This window comes from Trichechus manatus, unplaced genomic scaffold (assembly GCF_000243295.1).
Source record: "Trichechus manatus latirostris isolate Lorelei unplaced genomic scaffold, TriManLat1.0 scaffold00085, whole genome shotgun sequence".
NCBI classification, from domain to species: domain Eukaryota; kingdom Metazoa; phylum Chordata; class Mammalia; order Sirenia; family Trichechidae; genus Trichechus; species Trichechus manatus.
In genome coordinates this window covers 1,467,581-1,487,035 of record NW_004444021.1, presented here as the reverse complement: position 1 = coordinate 1,487,035, position 19,455 = coordinate 1,467,581, and the positions used below count along the sequence as shown (strand labels likewise).

General features: G+C 35.0%; 1 protein-coding gene across 4 annotated transcripts in view; it reads left to right on the top strand.

Moving 5' to 3' along the window:
* Window positions 1-19,455, top strand: part of GNAT3 (G protein subunit alpha transducin 3) — a 90,475-nt gene that overhangs the window by 50,305 nt on the left and 20,715 nt on the right. For all 4 annotated transcript variants that reach the window (XM_023736036.1, XM_023736032.1, XM_023736035.1 and 1 more), the window contains 4 exons: window positions 2,622-2,664; window positions 5,971-6,112; window positions 14,277-14,434; window positions 18,970-19,098. In XM_023736036.1, coding sequence (XP_023591804.1) covers window positions 2,660-2,664; window positions 5,971-6,112; window positions 14,277-14,434; window positions 18,970-19,098 — 434 coding nt within the window. In that variant the 5' untranslated portion in view covers window positions 2,622-2,659. The remainder of the gene's footprint in view (window positions 1-2,621; window positions 2,665-5,970; window positions 6,113-14,276; window positions 14,435-18,969; window positions 19,099-19,455) is intronic.

Below are 19,455 nucleotides of genomic sequence, written 5' to 3'. Positions count from 1 at the left end.
ATCAAATTCTCTTATTTTTACTCTCAAGTGTCAAATTCATTTCTAGTCTCTTTTCATATAGCAGTCATTCCTATACTCGTAGTCATTTTAAACATCCTTCTATGAATCCTCCTGAGTCTCACTGTTCTATTACATTTATCCTACTGTTTCAAACACAAATATATACATTGTGTGTGTGTGTATAAAACATAAATATAATATCCTGCTTTATAAAACACACACATATATTCCTGATATTATGGTACTATTATAACTTGAAAGTTGTTCAAGTATTTTGCTTTATGTTCTGTAGTCTTCTTGATGATGAACTACAATGTTTTGACAGTTTATGTTTTTTTGACAACATAGTGGGTAGATATAATTTACATAGAATAAATGGCACATATTTAAAGAATAAAATTGATGAGTTTTGACAGATTTATACACCCATAAAAACATCATTATCATGATCAAGATACTGAATATTTTCATTACACCTTAATACCCCCAGAGCCCTGGTGGCATAGTGGTTAAAAGCTCAGCTGCTAACCAAAAGCTTGGCAGTTCAAATCTGCTAGGCGCTCCTTGGAAACCCTATAAACTCTGTCCTATAGGGTCACTATGAGTTGGAATCAACTCAGCGGCAACAGGTTTGGTTTTTTGGTTTTTAAATTTTCCTCATGCCCCCTTATAATCCATGACTTCCTCCTCTCCCATGCCCAGCTAACCACTGATCTGTCACTACATTTTGGTTTGTCCTTTCTAGAATCTTATATAAGTGGAACGATACACCATGTACTCTTTTGTGTCCTGATTTTTTCACTTGGTATATTTATTTTTAATTTATTCATGTTGCACATATTAACAGTTTGCTCTTTTTATTGCTGGTAGCATTTCATTGTGAAGACATGCCACTTTTTTGTTGTTATTGTTGTTCATTTACCTGTCAATGGGCACCTGAGGTGTTACCACTTTGAGACTATTACCAATAAAGCTGTTATCGGCATTCATGTAAAAATCCTTTTAAGGACTTACATTTTCATTTCTTTAGGGTAAACATCTAAGATTGGAATGCCTGGATTATACTATAGATGTATATTTAACATTTGAAGAAACTTCTAAACTGTTTCCCAAGGTGACAATACAATTTTCATTCTCACCAGTTATATTGGAGGATTCCAGTTGCTCCACATCCTTGCTCACATTTTATTGTCTTTCTTAATTTTAACCATTCTAATGAATGTGTAATTCCATCTCACTATGGTTTTATTGTGCATTTCTCTGATGACTAAAAATGGTCAGCATATTGGCCACTTGTATAGCTTCTTTTATGAAATATCTGTTCAATTTTTCTTTCTACATCTAGATTTCCATCCTTTGTCTAACATGTGTTGTGAATATTTTCTCCTAGTCAGTGGCTTGCTTTTTCATTTTCTTAACAGTGTCTTTTGAAAAGAAAACATTTTAAACTTAGAGTCTAATTTATCAATTTTTTACTTTTTGTTGGTTCATGCTTTTTTGTCATATTTAAGAAAATTATGGCTACTCCAAGTTTCCAAAGGCTTTTCATTTGTATTTTCCTCTAGAACGTTAATAGTTTTGGTTTTTATATATATGTTTATGAACCATTTCAAATGAATTTTGAGGCAGGTTGTGAAAAAAGAGTTGATGTTCTTTTCCATTTGGACATCCAGTTACTCCAACATCATTCGCTGAATATATGCAGGGAATTGTGTCTACAACAGGATGTAAAGTTTTTCTCATTAGGAAACGCTGCAAAGATTCTTAGATCCTTGGATTCTTAGATAACATTGTTTTACATTTGTATGTCATTAGTGTCTTCTAATAATCTTGTTGAGGTAGGTATCCTCATATTATAGATGAGGAAATGAAGTTGTTGAAAGACTTACTGAAGATATTATACACACACACACACAGACGAGACAAACCTCAATCCTAGGTCATCATACTCATTTCAGATATTCATGATTTTCATTTTCCAAAGAAATACTCCCTCTCTGATGGCAAAGGAGACTCAAGAAATAATCTCAAACAGCCTTGTGATACAGCCTGAAACAACTATTGTCTTTTAATAAAAGTTCATGTTTTATCTTTTAAAAATCATGTAAAGTTTTATTCCTCTATATGATGTTTACAGAATCAACTGAATATCAAAATAACATTTTATACTGAACAGTTCTGGAAATAAAAGGCTATGACCTCATAGTCTCGTTGTTTAATTCCTATTTGATCTAATGGGAGATATAAGGAGACATTCTAGGAGAATGAGGGTGACCTACAGACTACAAAGTTGGGGACCATTTTCTTTGGGTTACAAAGCCAAGAGACACAAGCTTTCCAAATTAAGTTCCAACGTAATGATGGAATTTTTCCATGCTTGTATACTCTGCTTGCTATGTTGGAGCCAGCCCTAAATCTGGATCTAACATAAATGTAGAAGTGGTTTTACTCTCTTTTGTTATCCTGGAAAGTAGACAGATAATACCTTTCAAGACTTGACAGAAATGTTACACTGAGAGATGTCTGGTAAAGATTTACCCATGGAAAGTGACAGTGACAGGTTTTAATATCTATACAAATTTGGTGTGTTGGTTGATAACATTCTCATCTTTCTGTTGCAGGAGCAGGAGAATCTGGAAAAAGTACTATTGTTAAACAAATGAAGTAGGTACACAACTATTTGAAATATTTAATATTTAAAGTCTGTCCATGTATTTGATCATTCTTAAAATAAATACTTTTGGAAAAGCTGATTGAAAATTTGTTCTAAATTGTTGGTAGTGGCAAAATTGTCACATTTTCTCTGCAAACATTCCTCCTATCCTTTAGCAGAAAGAATAACAAGAGTAATATTTTAATTTCTGTTTTTCTTTCAGTTTTTTACTCTCAGAAAGATAAATACTAAAAGCAGTTATGTTTTAAATATATTAATCTGGGAATGATCTATGGCTTTAACATTGTGTGCATAAGCCATAAACATTTTAAAATATGTCAATCAGTGATCACTTTGAATTGGAGAGAAAACCGTATTTTTAACTTTATTGGCATTTTGCCTACCCAGGAATGAGATGCATATTTGAAGTTATTACTGTCATGGGTTTCAATTTATTTTTGCATTTATTTACTCTACTTTGTTTTCTCTTTCTAATAAAATAAGTAAACCTGAATTTCTTAATAAGGAAATAATGAACAAAAAACTCTTATAATTCAAGAATGTAATGTCCACATGAATAAAACGGTGATTGATAAGTGTAGGTAAATGGGTGAAACTGCATGGCTCTGTCACTGCCAGAGCATTTTAAAGAACAAGGCTTGCTATGAGAGAAGAATGGTAATAATTATAAAGCCATTTTTTAATTCTATGTCTAAGGACCTTGTTCTTTGGTACGTATTATGTGAGGAAATGATCCCATTCAATGATGAAATTGTCTAATTGCAATCTGAGCTGCTGGTTTTTTCTTTTTTCTTGATAATAGGTCATATAAGTTCCATATCAACCAATACTAAAGCCTCACTTTTCAAATCTCCTGTATGCACCAACTCCCTCAAGCTGTCTGTTTACTAACTCACTTATATCTGCATACAAAATTTTGATCCTTCTTCTTGTATCTAAAGAACAGGTCTCCTTTATCTTGTTCACTGATCTTTCTACTTTGGAGTACTTAGGTCCATCCTTTCACCCAAGTCATCTGTCTTTCACCCATACATTACCCTAGGTTTCACCATTCTTTTCCTTTGGGTTATAATCATGTTTGATTTTCTCATACTTCTAACCCCTCCGTTCCCTATGAGCTTAAATGCAATGACAAAAAAGGATCAATTATTGGTCCACATAGTTATTAAAATTTTAAATATATTAAACCATAAAAAAATGGAAAACTAGAAAAAAATCTATAATAAATACAATAGATAAATAATTGACTAACATAACATATAAAGACCTATAGATTGTTAAGAAGAAGAATTTGAAATATTATACAGCCATTACACATAATATATATGAGAAAGTGCTAATGTGAGAAAATGCTTATGTTAACTGGAAAACCATGATACAAAACTGCATAAACATCTTTATCTCAACCATGACAAAATAGATAATTTAAGAAAATGGGAAAACATATGCCAAATTTTCAAAGAAATTTGCTCTCAACAGTGGAATTTAAAGTTACATTGTTTCTTAGCTTTGACTATTGCTAGACTTTTCACATTTTCTGTAATTAGCACGTATAACTTTTATTATTAAGAAAGAATGAGGCTACTCTAGGTACTACTTCCTTTGCCCTCCTTCCTTTTCTCACTAAAGTTTCTGTGAAGAATAGTCACCAAGAGCTCCCTTAAATTTCTCACTTTTCATATATTCTGCAACCATTTCTATTACACTTTTGCCCCTAGCATGTCACTGAATTGCTTTTACAAAGGTCATTGATGATCTCATAATTGTCATTTTCTATGACTTGTTCATAAGTCCTTATCATAATTCCACTTCACTCTATTGGGCTTTTCCCTCTTAAAACTTTCTCTTGGCTTCTAGGATAACTCTCTCTCCCAGTGCTCCTAACTGTCTCTTTCACTCCCTGATTCTTTGCATCTTAAATGTTGGTTTCATAGTGTTTGTGATAAGTCCTCTTCTCTGCTTATTCTACATCTTGATCAAATGAAAATTGCCAAAGTCCAATAATTTTTGCTATCATCTCCAAGCTGAGTCCCCCAAAATTTTTCTTTCAAACCCATACACTGTATCTAAAGTAAGGGGCTGGATATACCTATCACTATAGTCTACGGATAGCTCCAAATCCGAATAAAACAACATTTTTTAATACAGCTTTTAATTGTCTGTTTAAATCATTTATTTATTTAATTGTTTAAGGTAGCAAGACAAACATGATCTTGCTGAAAGTGGAAATACAGAAAACAATAAATAATAAATATAGGTACTGATTTTGCTTTTTTTCACATCAGAACCCTTGTATTTGAAAGTTGTAGTACCTTCGGAGGCAATCATGCTGCTTTCTCCCCCTGTGCCAAAGCCTCTATGTCTATAAACACAACACAAACCCTTAGTGATATGGCATCCAAAAAGATGCCTTAGTGAACACAAAACACTTCAAAAACAGTAAGAAAAACATATGAGCAAGAACACACTATGCAACGAAGATTCAATGAAGTGTAATTAGCAAACAAAAACGTTTTAACTTTTCATAGGTAAATTTATTTTAAACTATAACTTCAAAACTATTAGTCACATCTTGAATAAGTGGAAGGAAGAGAAGAGTTCAGCCAAACAGAATGTCTGGACATTTAAACTTTGAGAACTCACTGGCACGTACGCAGATAGAGAAGTGACAAGGGATTTAACAGCACGCGATTACTTACAGTAAAAAAGATGCTTTTGTTAACACTGCAAATAGAAGGTACGCAGATAGAGAAGTGACAATGGATTTAACAGCACGCTATTACTTAGAGTAAAAAAGATGCTTTTGTTAACACTGCAAATAGAAGGCAGGCACTCCTATTTCCGGCATGTCTTAAGTGATAGGAAAGGACGTGAATGTTCCATCACATTACTTCACTTCCTCTAGACATCCCGCTGTAAACACTACATGAACTTTTAGAACACTGTATATATCTTTATCACGGGAATCTGGAAATTATTCTCTTCAAAAACAATAAGGTTTCTATGTAAAATGCTCATGAGTTATCCATTTTAAATATGATTTATCTAGAACAAATACTTAGTCATCTTCATATTTGTTATGGGGAGCTCAGAAATAAAATATTGTCTTAGAAGACAATGATAATATAAACCCAAAGGTATAAAGTAGCTCAGACTTAACACATACATATGGATGAAAGTCTTCTATTTTTAAACTAATATATACTGTAATGTTATACAAGGAAATTACTGTTGATGTGCTTTAGTATTACAAACACTCGCTCAATTCACAAAAGCCTTTCATGTTTAAATTATAGGATCATCCATAAGAATGGCTACAGTGAGCAAGAATGCATGGAATTTAAAGCAGTAATTTACAGTAATACGTTGCAATCCATCCTATCTATTGTGAAAGCCATGACCACCCTTCAGATTGATTATGTATATCCCACAAGTGCAGTAAGTATGCAACTAATGGCAATTGTACGCCCTACAATGGAGTTTAAGTCCAAAAAGATATGACTTAATAAGTCTGTAGTCCTAATCTATACCAAAAATTTAAGAATATGAAATATGTGTTTTGGAACTATTAATTCTGTTAGTGTAAGATTTTTCTGCTCAGTATGTCCTTAGTGCAGACAGTTTGGGAAACAGAAAGGTGGGAGTCCGCTAGGCCCTCCTTCCATTTCTAGCTCCCCCCGCCCCTACTATGTTGACTGGTAAGTCACCTATGTCTCTGGGGACAGTTTCCCTCTCGCCTGTAAAAGAGGGCACTTGAAGTGGCTGAGTTCCAATATACTTCGCTTCTTTACCATTCTATGACTTTTTAGTTATCCTGTTCTTATTTTTAAGGGTAATTCAGTTATATCTCTGATCCCAAGCTTTTCCTGAGATCCTAGGATTTTAAACTGGCCCTTAAGAGACAATCCGATACAACCTGCTTATTTAAAGATGAGAAAAATAAGGCCCAGAGAGGATTAGCAATTTGGTTTATGTTAAGCAGCTAGAGTTAAGGGCAAATCCCACTTCTAATAGCTTCGATTATAGTGCCTTTCTCTCTGCAAGGGTTTTTAATAAATGCCTTTAATGATTAGCAATATTTCATTTATTTTCTTTCTTCAGCGCCATGATAGTTACTGAAATAGATGTACCTTCTGCATTCCTTTGAGAATGGTTTAACAGTGTTCTAATTTGCATGTGCAATATTCCATATATTTGTGTCACAGAAGTTGACAACCACAATCTTGCCTATAGCTACTTACTTATTTAAATATATTGTGTGCTCCATACAGTCCAGTGTTTTCAAATCTGTGATGTCAGTCATCATTAAAGAACTAAAATCTGTTGGTGAAGAATCTTAATGATGTGGCATACAGGTAGAGTGAAAATAATGGGCTCTGTAACTTTGCTGCCATTATGCTGCGTGAAAAATAAAAATATAGAGTTTATTTCCACAGCAGAGCAACTTAAGCAGCACTAAGCAATTGTGACAGATTTTTCAAGGAGTACCTATATCTTCAAGTATCAGAACTTTATGGCTGTCAGGCACTACATAGCTCCTAATTTGATTTCCACTAGTGCAAACTGTAGCTATTTCAATCACATTCTTCAGTATTAGATTTTAAGATTAACACATTCTCTACCTGGGTTAAACTGTTTATTCAACAGGTTAGTTGCTGAGCACTTTACCTATGTGTGGTTTTGAGAGATCTGATGGTCTAGGGTTTTCTATTTAGCTTTCAATTTGTTTATTTATACATGTTTATATTTTTACATAACCATTTGTACATCAGCACACAGATTGTCAAAGAGAGAAACAGTCTTGGTAGAAAATTTGGAAGTTTTATTACATTGGTTGTGCAAGTTTGGACGAGTTACTTAACCTCTCTAAATTTTGGTTTCTTCGCTGACAAAATGTTAGTGCTTTCTTTATTGAACCACTGTGTTACAGTGTTATTACAGTTGAAGAAGGAAGCAGAAACTTAGGAGTAAATGTGTAAATACAGAACATTGTGAAATATAAGCTCCCATATATATTAGGTATTATTTTTCAATAATTTTGAATGTAGGTTCATTAAAATCTATATATTGAAGTCCACACAGGTCCAAGGCATTTCTAAAAAGTATTTCTTCATTAAACCATTATTTATGTGGCAGAAATTTGGCTGGGCACTGTGGATATACTAAGGAGTCAGCAATAAATGAGATGGAAATAGTATTTTCCCTCAAAAAATGAAAGGCTGATGTTGAAGAGCTAATTATAAAACATGAATTACTTCAAAAGGGCAGCACCAGTGGGTGTGGAATTAAATCCACATTTGTCAAAAGAATTACTGAGAAAGAGAGCACTATCATGAAGTAGGGATGGGGGAGATACTCAGTGAGCCTAGTTGTGAAATATTGAGTTTGTAAGGTCTGGAAGACATCCACATGGATATATCCAGGAAGCAGTTACAAATGTGCATTAGAAGTTCAGAAGAGATATTCTGGCTGGAGATGTGAATCTGGGTGTTATTGGGATACCATTATACTATGGCATATAATTTACACTAAAGATAGAATAGGTCTAGTGCTTAGACTGAGAAGAGAAAGACATTAAAGAGAACAGAGGCTAGAAAAATGTGCTTAACAACTGCAACATTTTCTGATCATTTGAGAGGAATAGGAAACTTAGCAGGAGAGGCTGATAGTAGGAGAAAAACCAGAGGTATGTAGATCCACAGAATTCAAGAGAACTGTTTCAAAGAGGGTTATCCAAGTTGATAGGTCCTGAGAGGCAAGAAATAAGAATATAAAAAATAATCTATTGGATTTAGTGATAATGGAGATCATTGGTGACAAAATGACAGAGGTTTCAAAAAAGTGTTGGGAGCAGAATCCAGAAGGGGTGCTATGAGGATAAAAGTCAACATAAATCAAATCCTCACTTTTTCACTTCTCTTACACCATGCAACACTTACTCTGGCTTTATGCAACACTTACTCTGGCTTCAGCCTCCTGGAGCTAGGTCAGATCTCACAAGTTAAAAGGACACTGTCCTTCAGACTGAATCTAGGCCCACCAGCTGCAAGTCCACATGACACTTTCACTTCTGACCTGCTGGCTACAAATTTAGGGGTCCCTTCTACACCCTCAGCATATCAACCTTAAGCTCAGGGATCCCAGCTCCCCCTCACTTCTGACCTGCTAGCTTTCACCATTCCCTCAAGTTCAATAATTTGCTAGAGTGACTCAGAACTCATGGAAAGCTCTATATTTATAAAGGATACAAAGCAAGATCAGCATAAGGAAGAGACACATAGGGAGAGGTCTAGGAGGGTTCGTAACATTGAGCTTCCATGTCTCAAAGAGGGTGCATCACCCTCCTGAGAGCAGACGTTTTCACCAACCAGGAAGCTCATGAAGATTCAGTGTTCAGAGTTTTATTGGAGTCTCATTATGTAACACAAACTCCAGCCCACCTCCCCTGAGGTCAGCTGACCAGCCCTTCTCCTCTGAGGTCAAGCGATATCACAGGGTAATTCCCAATGGGGCTATTTGGCCTGGCCAGCCCCTACCCCAACTTAACCTATTAGTTAGGTGCCATCTGGAGTCCTTATCAAAGACACTTTAAATTCCAAGGTTTTTTTTTTTAAAGAGATTATCTCTCAGGAACCAAGGACAAAGATCAAATTATTTGGGTAAAGTTAATGTAAAACCCACAGGCCACAATGTAAACCCCAAAGACCACTGTGATCTTTGTCCACAGCTCCTTTCATAGATCTCACATTCGGAGGATTGATCTTTCCTCTCTTAATTTATTGATATTTGACTACATTCTGAGGAGGCTTTAACTCAATTTCCCAGTACACTTGGCCATCAATATCAGTATTATAATCTTATCAACAATGGCAGTGATATATCAAACCTGAAAATTAAGAGTCAAAAGATACTGGCATATTATTAGAGTCCCAATCAGTCATTAGTCACTAGCATCAGTCCATCATCATATCATATGGCCAAAACTTCTCCCACGTTGAGACCAGTCAGGTTTGCTGCGGGCTTCTATTCAATCTTGTCAGGTTCCAAAAACAGGAGTGGTCTTCATCCTTTCAGGCCAAAAAAAAAAAAAAAAACAAAACACTGCCGTCGAGTTGATTCCAAGATTCCCACTCATAGTGACCCTGTAAGACAGAGTAGAACTGCCCCATAGGGTTTTCAATGAGCGGCTTGTGGATTCTACCTGCCGACCTTTTGGCTAGTAGTCAAGCTCTTAACCACTGCACCATCAGTGTAATTGAGCTAAGAAACAATATCATCTCTTGCTCTGAGCCCTTTTGAGGCATTAATGTGGTTTTTGAATTTCCCTAATTGTATAACTCATGTATTCATTCCTTTACCTTCAGCTACTTTTTTTTCCTTCTCTTCATTTATAAACAAACTTCTCCCCACCTTTGTAAAGGACATTTGGTTCAGCCACTGTACTGATCTAGATTACCAGCAGCAGTACTAGTCTAGCAAGAACCTCCCCTCAGTCCACTCATTCTGAGTTAGTTTCTTGCTTAGTAATTATCTCTGCTTACATTATGCACAGTTGCAACCCTGATCCTGGGACCACATCATAGGGAGGGGGAAAAAAAGTTGAAGTGATGTGGGGAAAATAGAAAAAAAATTGAAGTAATCTGGGGAGAATCATATGGTCACATCAGCATCCTCCCCCATCCCCTCTTCCCCTGATCGACATCATGACCTCGCTTAACCTGTTAGTTAGGTGCCATATGGAGTCCTTATCAAAGATAATTAAAATTCAAGGGTTTGTTAGTTTTTGTTCTCGTTTTTGTTTGTTAAAGATTATTTCTCAGAAACTGAAGACAAAGACCAAATTATTTGGGTAAAGTTAATGTAAGCCCCACAGGTGCATTGAGAAATGAAAAGAGGATGTGTGAATAGAGTGTGGAGTATAAAGGCAATGTTTTCAGAACTATGGTTTACTTATCCTCTCGGAAAGTTATTAGATTTTCGACCTACATAAAAGAATGCTGGAAATAGAAATTTTACACTTTTATCACATCACTTGGGTGTGGTTGTGACCATCTCTGACACAGTGCTCCATGAAGTGAACCCTATGATGTGAATGAAAGAGCATTTATTCTTCAACATGTTCTATCGTTAAAGTTCTGTGATTAAATAAGCTTGGGATATATACATACTATAACAACTTCTTGGAAATCTGCAACCAATATTAGTACTCCAAGGCTGAAAATCCTGCAGCAAGGGAATCTGGCATTTTTAACTTGGTATTTCCCAAAATTACTAGGTTATGATATACTTTCCTTCCTCTAATATGTTTTCCCCCAATCTTTGGAAATATAACTCTAGGGGGTTCAGAATGAGCTCCATAAGGTTCTAAGGCCATCTGAGGTTTCTAATATTTATGAGGAAGATCTGGGTGACTTGTAGAGAAAATATATATTTTGCTTTCTGTGCAACATAGCTACGGAGCTATGCAACCTTGAGAGAATGAGCCATTACAGAATCACTATAATTCCCAAAACCAAAACCAAACCAAATTCTGTCGAGTTAATTCCGACTCATAGGGACTCTACAGAACAGAGTACAACGGCCCCATAGGGTTTCTAAGGAACAGCTGGTGGATTCAAACTGCCAACCTTTTGGTTAGCAGCTGTAGCTCTTAACCACTGTGCCACCAGGCCTTTCCCAAATACATTGTAGGGAAAAGAAAGTTCTTCAGGATGCCACTCAAACCCCCGTGGAGCTATGTGAAATACTTGAGAGATTACTGGAGATACCTTAAAGTTTCTCAAGAATATGAGGTCTGAGCTAATTAGGAAGCAGATAACTTATTCATTTTATTGATTCATTCATTCATCAGTATTTTGGCAACATGTTGTGTGTGCCAGGTTCTGAACTAGGTCATAAGGTTTTAGAAGTAAACAAAACAATAAAATTTCTGCATTCATGTGTTTATATCTAATATAAAAGACATAAAATAAGCAAAGAAATATTACTATATATAGGCAATAATGGGTTCTATGAAGAAAAATAAGTGATGGAAGAAAGGATGGTCAGGAAGGATTTCCTTGAGGAGGTGCTATTTGAGAAGAGACCTGAACGAAATGAACAAATAAGATGGGAAAGACATGGAGGGAACAATAATTCAAATCCTCTGAAATGGGGCTTGGTAAATTCAAAGAACAGCAACGAGACCAGTAATTCTTGAGATGGGAGAAGAGAGAGAGAAAGAGGGAAGACCAGAAAATAAGACTGGAAAGGAAGTCATGGTCCAAATATGTAGAGACTTGTGAGCCATAGTAAGAAATCTGGAGGTTTTTTGAGCTTGGTGGGCAATAATTGAAGTTTGGGCATATGGGGGTAGGATAATCAGTAGGACTTCACTTTTCAAAGGATCAGTTTGGCTGCTTTTTTGGAAAACAACTTTTCATAATGCCTGTTAATTTTGCTGTTACATAATTTAAGAATTTAAATTTGATTGGTAGAACTAACCCCTTAAAAACGTGGAATTTGATTCTTTCAATTATAATTCCAGCCCTTCCACAACTACAGAAGGACTTTGGAGACTTGAAATGCAGCATATCCAGTAAGATATTACATATCTTCAAGAAAAAAACCTGCATATTTTCAGAGATTCTTAACCTTGGCTGCACATTAGAGTCACCTGGGAGCTTTTAAAAAAAAATACCTTTGCAGAATCTGACACCCAGAGATTCTGACTCATTTGCTTTGGGGTGAGGTCCTGGTATCAGCATTTTTTAAAAGTGCCTCAGGTCCTTATAAGGTGCAGCCTGAATTGAAAATTGCTGCCATGGGCTCTACCTATGTATCCAATAAATTAAAAAGCCAAAGGTCTGAAAGGACTAAAACCAAAAAGACAGAATGGCCTGCCTTTTGGGTAGGTACTGGGATCAAAAGGGGGGTTCATGGGGAACTTTATAACATTTAAATGTTTAAAGTGATGGTATAGTTACGATATCTATGTAGATAAAGTGTACTTAAAGTAAAAATTGAAATTTTTTTAAAGAAATGCAACACTACATTAGTTTGGTTTATGCGATGATGTGGCATATGATTTACTTTCCTTCAGGGACAAAACTGTATGAGCACCTGTTTCATTACCTCATTTGTCCTAAAAGGCACTTTAAAGTGGTAAGAGGCAACTAGGATGTTGCTACCAAAAATGACTGTGTCGTATTTCACTGGATTTGCAGTTCTCTCTCACAACCAACTAATTGGGAGGAAGGGTTTTAAAATTTGCCCTGTGGTGATGTAAGAAAATGGGGTCAAGCCCTTGGTTTTAGCCATTTAACAAATGATTGAATGATTATTTGATCAGTTTGATATTAAAAGTAAAATCTGATTGTGAAGAAAGACGAAATTATTTTTTTAGTCTTAACAGGGTATCTCCTTAACCCTTATTTTCTATACAAAAAGTCAATTCTTAATAAAGTGGGAGATAAATTTGTAGTCAATTTAAAATAATAATAAACGAATTGTGTCAGAAAACTGCAGATTCTTATTGGACAAACTTAGTTGCTAGTCTCAACATTGCACAAAATGTATTTGGGTTTGACTCTTCTTCTAATGCTTATTGTCTTTATTGCTTTGGGAAAATTAATCTGAGAAACTATACTGTTGTAGGGTTATATGAGATAATATACATGTTATTGTCTTGGAAATTGTTATAATAATAATACGCACTAGAAAGAGTGTGAACGTCATAGTCTGAAGATCAGGATTTGAGTCTAGACTTCTCCATTTGCCTGGACCATTATGATGGTCAGTAATTTAATCACTCTGAGCCTCAAGTTCTTAATCTTTAAAAAATTGTTTTTATCATAAAATTGTTGTGATAACGTGTTTAAATAAACCTTGGACTACAGTATTTACTCAGTAAACTTGTTTTCTTCCTCTCTTGTCACCTCCAACAACCATACCAATGGGACTACAACAATGCTTGCTCTCTCTCCTTTTATTACCTATTGATTTGCACCAGAAGAATGAAATCAACAACAGCCACAGAGATGTTAAAAAACTTCATGTACGGATCAGATTGTTTGCTATTGCTTATTTATATGATTATAAAGTGCCTGGTGGCAAAGTATAGTCATACTACTTTAAATACAATTTCAGAAATACAATTTTATTTTCCATTTTATTCTAATCCTTACTTGGTGTCTTATATTTTTTCCTAAAAAAAAAAAAAAATCTATGGCTATGTTCAAAGGAAGACAAAGTACCAGATTAGATCGGATTCATAACCACTCTACTGCAGAATTTTGACCCTCTGATAACTCAAAGTTATATATACCAAAGCACTGTTATTCATTTTGACATCCAACTCAGAGTTTAGTGATATATACCCAAACTTCTAATTTCCCTCTGTAACATTTTATACTTTCTGCAAAGGAGAAGTCTTCTTGACATTAGCTGATTATTACAAGGAACTTTAGTTCTATTGACCATAAAGTATTTTGAAATGATGTTCAAAGAAATCATCTCCTAGAAGAATTAGACAACGATCATCCAATTAAAATATTCTATACTTTAAAAAAGAATATGTTGTTCCAAATACATTTTTATCCTTCTTATTTAAACACTGCTCTAGGAAGGCCAACGACAACTTTGTGCTATAGCAAATACCCTGGAAGATGGTGGCATGACACCTGAGCTGGCTGAGATAATAAAACGGCTATGGAGAGATCCAGGAATCCAGGCCTGCTTTGAAAGGGCATCTGAATATCAGCTCAATGACTCTGCAGCTTAGTAAGTACATTTTGACAAGAATCGTAGTTGAGACATTTAAAAAAATATAAATTATTATTCTGCATATTCTGCATTTGTAAACTGGTGCTTGACTATGCATTTTATTATACTAAAAAAAACTGAAGATCAGTAAAAAAAGAACAAGGTAACATAAAGGGAATGTAAAGAAATATCAACAGGGGAGCACTTTAAATGACTAATTTTGCAGCTATTTGCCTGAGAAGCTCTGTATGTTTCAAATATCTTTTCCAGATTAAACAAGAATCAACCATTTTGCATAGTGCTCAACATAGACACAGATTGGTGATACGCACTCTGAGCCTTGGGGCTATTCATTTCATCTCTGTTCATGCTACTGAAAGCTTATTTTAAAATGACTGTATTAATGACATATGCTTTGGCTCCGCTGGCTTGATGAGCATGACACAGAACTAAAAAATAATGTATTTTTTCCAAAATATTTTTATATTGTGGGATTCTTTCTGAGTCTCAAGGAAGATTGTATAACTTCAACAGCTAATGTTGGCCAGTTGGCACTTACCAGCCACAAGTAAGTCAGGAGGTGTGACACTATAATTTCATCTTCAAAGTTATTTTAAAGTTCCATTTTTTAAGTGGTTCTTAACCTATCCAAAGGTTACATGCCTGCAAGTATACATACACATGTATGTAAATATATCTGCCCATGCATATGAGTCTATAAAATGTTTAAATAACAGTCCCATTGAAAAATCTCCAGAATAACATCTTAGCAACATTTAATTTAAAAAAAATAATAATATAAAAGTTAAACAAATGAAAGATTATTCAAGGACAAAGCAAGGAAAACTGCATGATTCTTCAGATTTTTAATGAATAATGGACAGAAGGATTATGGAGAGAAAACAAACAATATAAATTCTAGGGGGAAAAAAACGGTCTTCTACAATTACTCATTCATTTTTATTTTAGACCCATAATTCCAATAGGTAAGTTGTCTTTGGAGGAAAAGTGCTACTCTTGTCTCTGATGAAGAAGTGAATGGATGTCATCCTATGATGGCGACCAGGGGGATCCAGGGAAGAGACTTTATTTAAGACTTCATGGTTTACTGATTGGGGCATCTAGTTGGCTATTTAAAAATACTATATGCTTTAAAGAACTAACATAGACTTCCCCAGGAAAATAACTGCTTTCATAAGTGTCTCACAGCCTAACCACATTTTAATAATAAAAGAGTTCTCTGGTAGTATAATAAAGCATTGTTTTTCTATGTTAATCCTGGGTAAAGGCAGGCACAATTTCTAAGAAGCTGAATTATGCAATATTCCTATAAAACGTTGTTAGCAAAATTCTGCAGAGGGAGGGAGGGAAGGGCAGATAAAAGTGAACTGTAGTTAATAAATTTAGTTTTGGATACACATTATTGATTAAACAGGATTTTCCATTAAATACTGAAAGAAATGTATTTACAATTATATTGTCATTATGTTTACCAAATTATTGGCTCTCTGTTAACAAAGAGCTATTTACATACCATGTTGTCAAAATGAAGAGATGAAATACCCTTTATTGTACTTTCTAATCTCACTATGAGTCGGAATCAACTCAATGGCACACAACCGCAACAGCAATCTTTAGTTTTAGTTTCGTTTATTTGTTTCTAGTTCTAAAATACATTTTACACTGGGACCATCTCCCCATTACAGATTCTTATTAAAAATCTGTTCTTCAAGTTAAACACAACTAAACAATATTGAGTTACATCCATTTTTTGAGCACTGCCCATATTGTAATGGTTTTAGACTAACAAGATTGATTTGCAGGGCAGTATAATAATAACACAAAAGTTGATTTTCCCCACTATGTCTCAGAAAGGGTACATATATAATCCAAAAAATAAAATGTTAACTGTTTTCTGTCCTTATGGGTCCTTAAAAGGAAGGTTAAATTAAAAAAGCTCCCTAAGAAAATAGCTGAATGATCACTGCTGTCTTCTAAAAATTAACAGTAGTTTTTTTTTCAAATACAGATTTACTTTCACATTTTAAAACTAAATATAAAATCAGATTGGTAATATATCCCATGTGTATTTCATATGAGGAGCCTTGGTAGTGCAATGATTAAGAGCTTGGCTGCTAACCAAAAGGTTGGTGGTCAGAACCCATCAGTCTCTCTGATGCAGAAAGAAGTGGTGGTCTGCTTTTGCAAAGATTACAGCATTGGAAACCCTATGGGGTAGTTCTACTCTGTTCTGTCGGGCCACTATGAGTTGGAATTGACCAGACGGCGACAGGTTTTCATTTCATATGCACTGTATAGATAAAGGTCTCTAACAGTTCTTTCTTCTTTTCTTTCTTTCTCTCTCTCTTTTTTTTTTTTTTTTGGTAAAAATAAGATATTTGCTATTTTCTCAATCTAGAGATGGTCTTCAAGTTGAAGCTAACAAAAAGTGAGTCCTAATAGGAGTTAGGGAAGGTAATGCTCTTGTTGGCACCATAATAACCCAGTCAGTACTAGCAAACTGAAGGACAAGGGGCATGGTCGTGGCAACCAGATTTTAGTTCAGATTTCATGGTTCACTAGTTGGGGCCATCTAGTGTGCTATTTAAATTCTACTCGCTTTAAGAACTAGTATAGACCTCCCCAGGAATGATCCCATATTTACATGGTAAGAAAAAGAATCCAGATATTTTTAAATGATTTGTGCCATACTTGTTAAAAGCCTCTGGTTTGGCCAAAGTTTTAGACTGCAAGTTTGAACACCAAATCCAACATTTGTTTATTAAAATAAGCATTTTAAATGCAAATTTGTCACTCTGAAAATGCCCTTGTGTTGCTTGAACTCATATATACATGCAAATAAAAGTACATTAACATGTGTCATTCCAGATTAAATTCATTCGTTTATTTGTTTCTAGTTCTAAAATACATTAAAATGAATTTAATCTCTATTTTGACAGGAATATTTATTTTATTCATTTTTTTAACTCCTTCATGAACCAACTGACCAACAGTTTACCTACCACATATGCAGATTGAGTCACCAGGGAATTCATAAAGGAGTTTATGTCACAACAGAGAAAATAAATAAACTAGGAAAATTTGCCAGTACTTTCTTCTGATACATTTATATATTTTTTAAAAGCAATTTATCTTTAGCAGAATAAAACAATGGTGATGAATTTTCACACAGTACATGTGTGTGTGTCCTTGACCAAAATCCCTGTGAAGCACTTGCTTGTTCTTTTAGTTTGTTTCAGCTTAAAAGTGGAAACAAAAAAAAAAAAAAATCAATTACTTACATTGTTGAATTTTTTTTTTTTTACAACATCTTTGTTTGTTTTTTTAAGACACTGTACTGCATACAAATGCATAAGACTCCTCAACTTGGTCTGTAGACAAATTCAACTTCTGAATAATAACTAAATATTCAGCTGGATTCTAGCTCTCAAATTCTGTCTGGATGGAAGTATGCCCATCTTGCTCTTTTTGTGTAAGCTACATATGTAAACTTGGTTCAATGCAATAGTCAAATTTGTCATAAAAATCTTACCTTGATATTACTGTTTGTATTTAAAATGTTCACAAAAACGGTCATATTGCTAAGTTACTAAAGCCTTAGTATCAAAAATCTAGAAGAGTGGGTTTCAATTTTCTTTTAAAGCAATATAACTTTGTGTTAGTCTAAACACATTATCTGGCTTCAATGACAATGTTAACAGCAGGTTCTTTCCTCTAATCTAACAGATTTTTATAGCATGTACCGTTTAATCATACCTATTCCTGCCCCTCACCACCCCCAGATCCTGTAGGGACAAAAAGGGGTTTTTTAACAGGGCCTCGTGGAAGGGTTAGGACACGCTGAGGCACTGATAGAAGAGATGAAGTGGGAATTGGTTTGATGGGTAAATTCAGCATTCTGTCCCCAAAGAGTTCTGGGTCAGAAGTGGGTATGCAATTCAATGAGTTAGTTCCAGCATGGACCAGCAAGAGTCAAATTCTTTTTTTTTATTGAGCTAATTGGATATTATCAGGACGCTTAATGAAAATAGCTGAGACTCCTAAGCTAGGCGATCCATGCGAAAAATAACACAACAACCTTCTAATTATGACTATTAAAACTAATTACTATCTTAAAACTAAAAGTGTCTAAATTCAGACTACAACATTTTGAACATAAGTCTATCGACTACCATTATAAGGTAACTTTTCTTTTTTTTGATAATCCAGGCCCTATAAAGAGAATTTTTTTCTCAAACCCTGATCTACAGCTATCACATGAGCCTCATAAAGTATAGACTAAGGCAGGGTTGATTTAGCTGACCTTTAGAAGAGGCCCCCCAGGGGGTCAGCTGTGTACTACACTCAACTTTGCAGCATCCAGTCACCAAACTCTCTTTCCAGTGAACAGAGTTTGGAAAGTACTGGTTTTGAGTTTAATATTATCAATGAACCCTCAACTAAAAATTTGTTAGTACTGAATCATGGCATATTCAAATGCAAAGTTAAAAAACTTATATGCTATTTTGCTTTTTATTGTTTCTTTTTAATAGCTACCTTAATGATTTAGACAGAATAACAGCTCCTGGGTATGTTCCAAATGAGCAAGATGTTCTACATTCTCGAGTAAAAACGACCGGAATCATTGAAACTCAATTCTCCTTTAAAGACTTGCACTTCAGGTATGATCAACTGTCCTTTTTAACTCTTACCAGAAGTATGCATCAAGCTTAACATTTACAGAGAAAAGCTTTAACTCATGATCAGGAGCAGTGCATGCTTGGGCACGTTCACTAGGCCCAGCTAACTTTCAGTAACACTACCCTATAGGGTCGCTATGAGTCGGAATTGACTAGAGGGCAACGGGTTAGTATCCCCTCGCCATCTCATGACCCCACTCTGCCATACCCTCCTCCCACCTTCCCTGTCCTGAGCCTCAGGACTGCACTCCTCTGTCCAAGAAAAGTGACTCTGTCTCGAGCAAATGGAATCTAGCTTTTTATCTTCCTTGCACTTGAAACTGACACCCTACTTTGGGG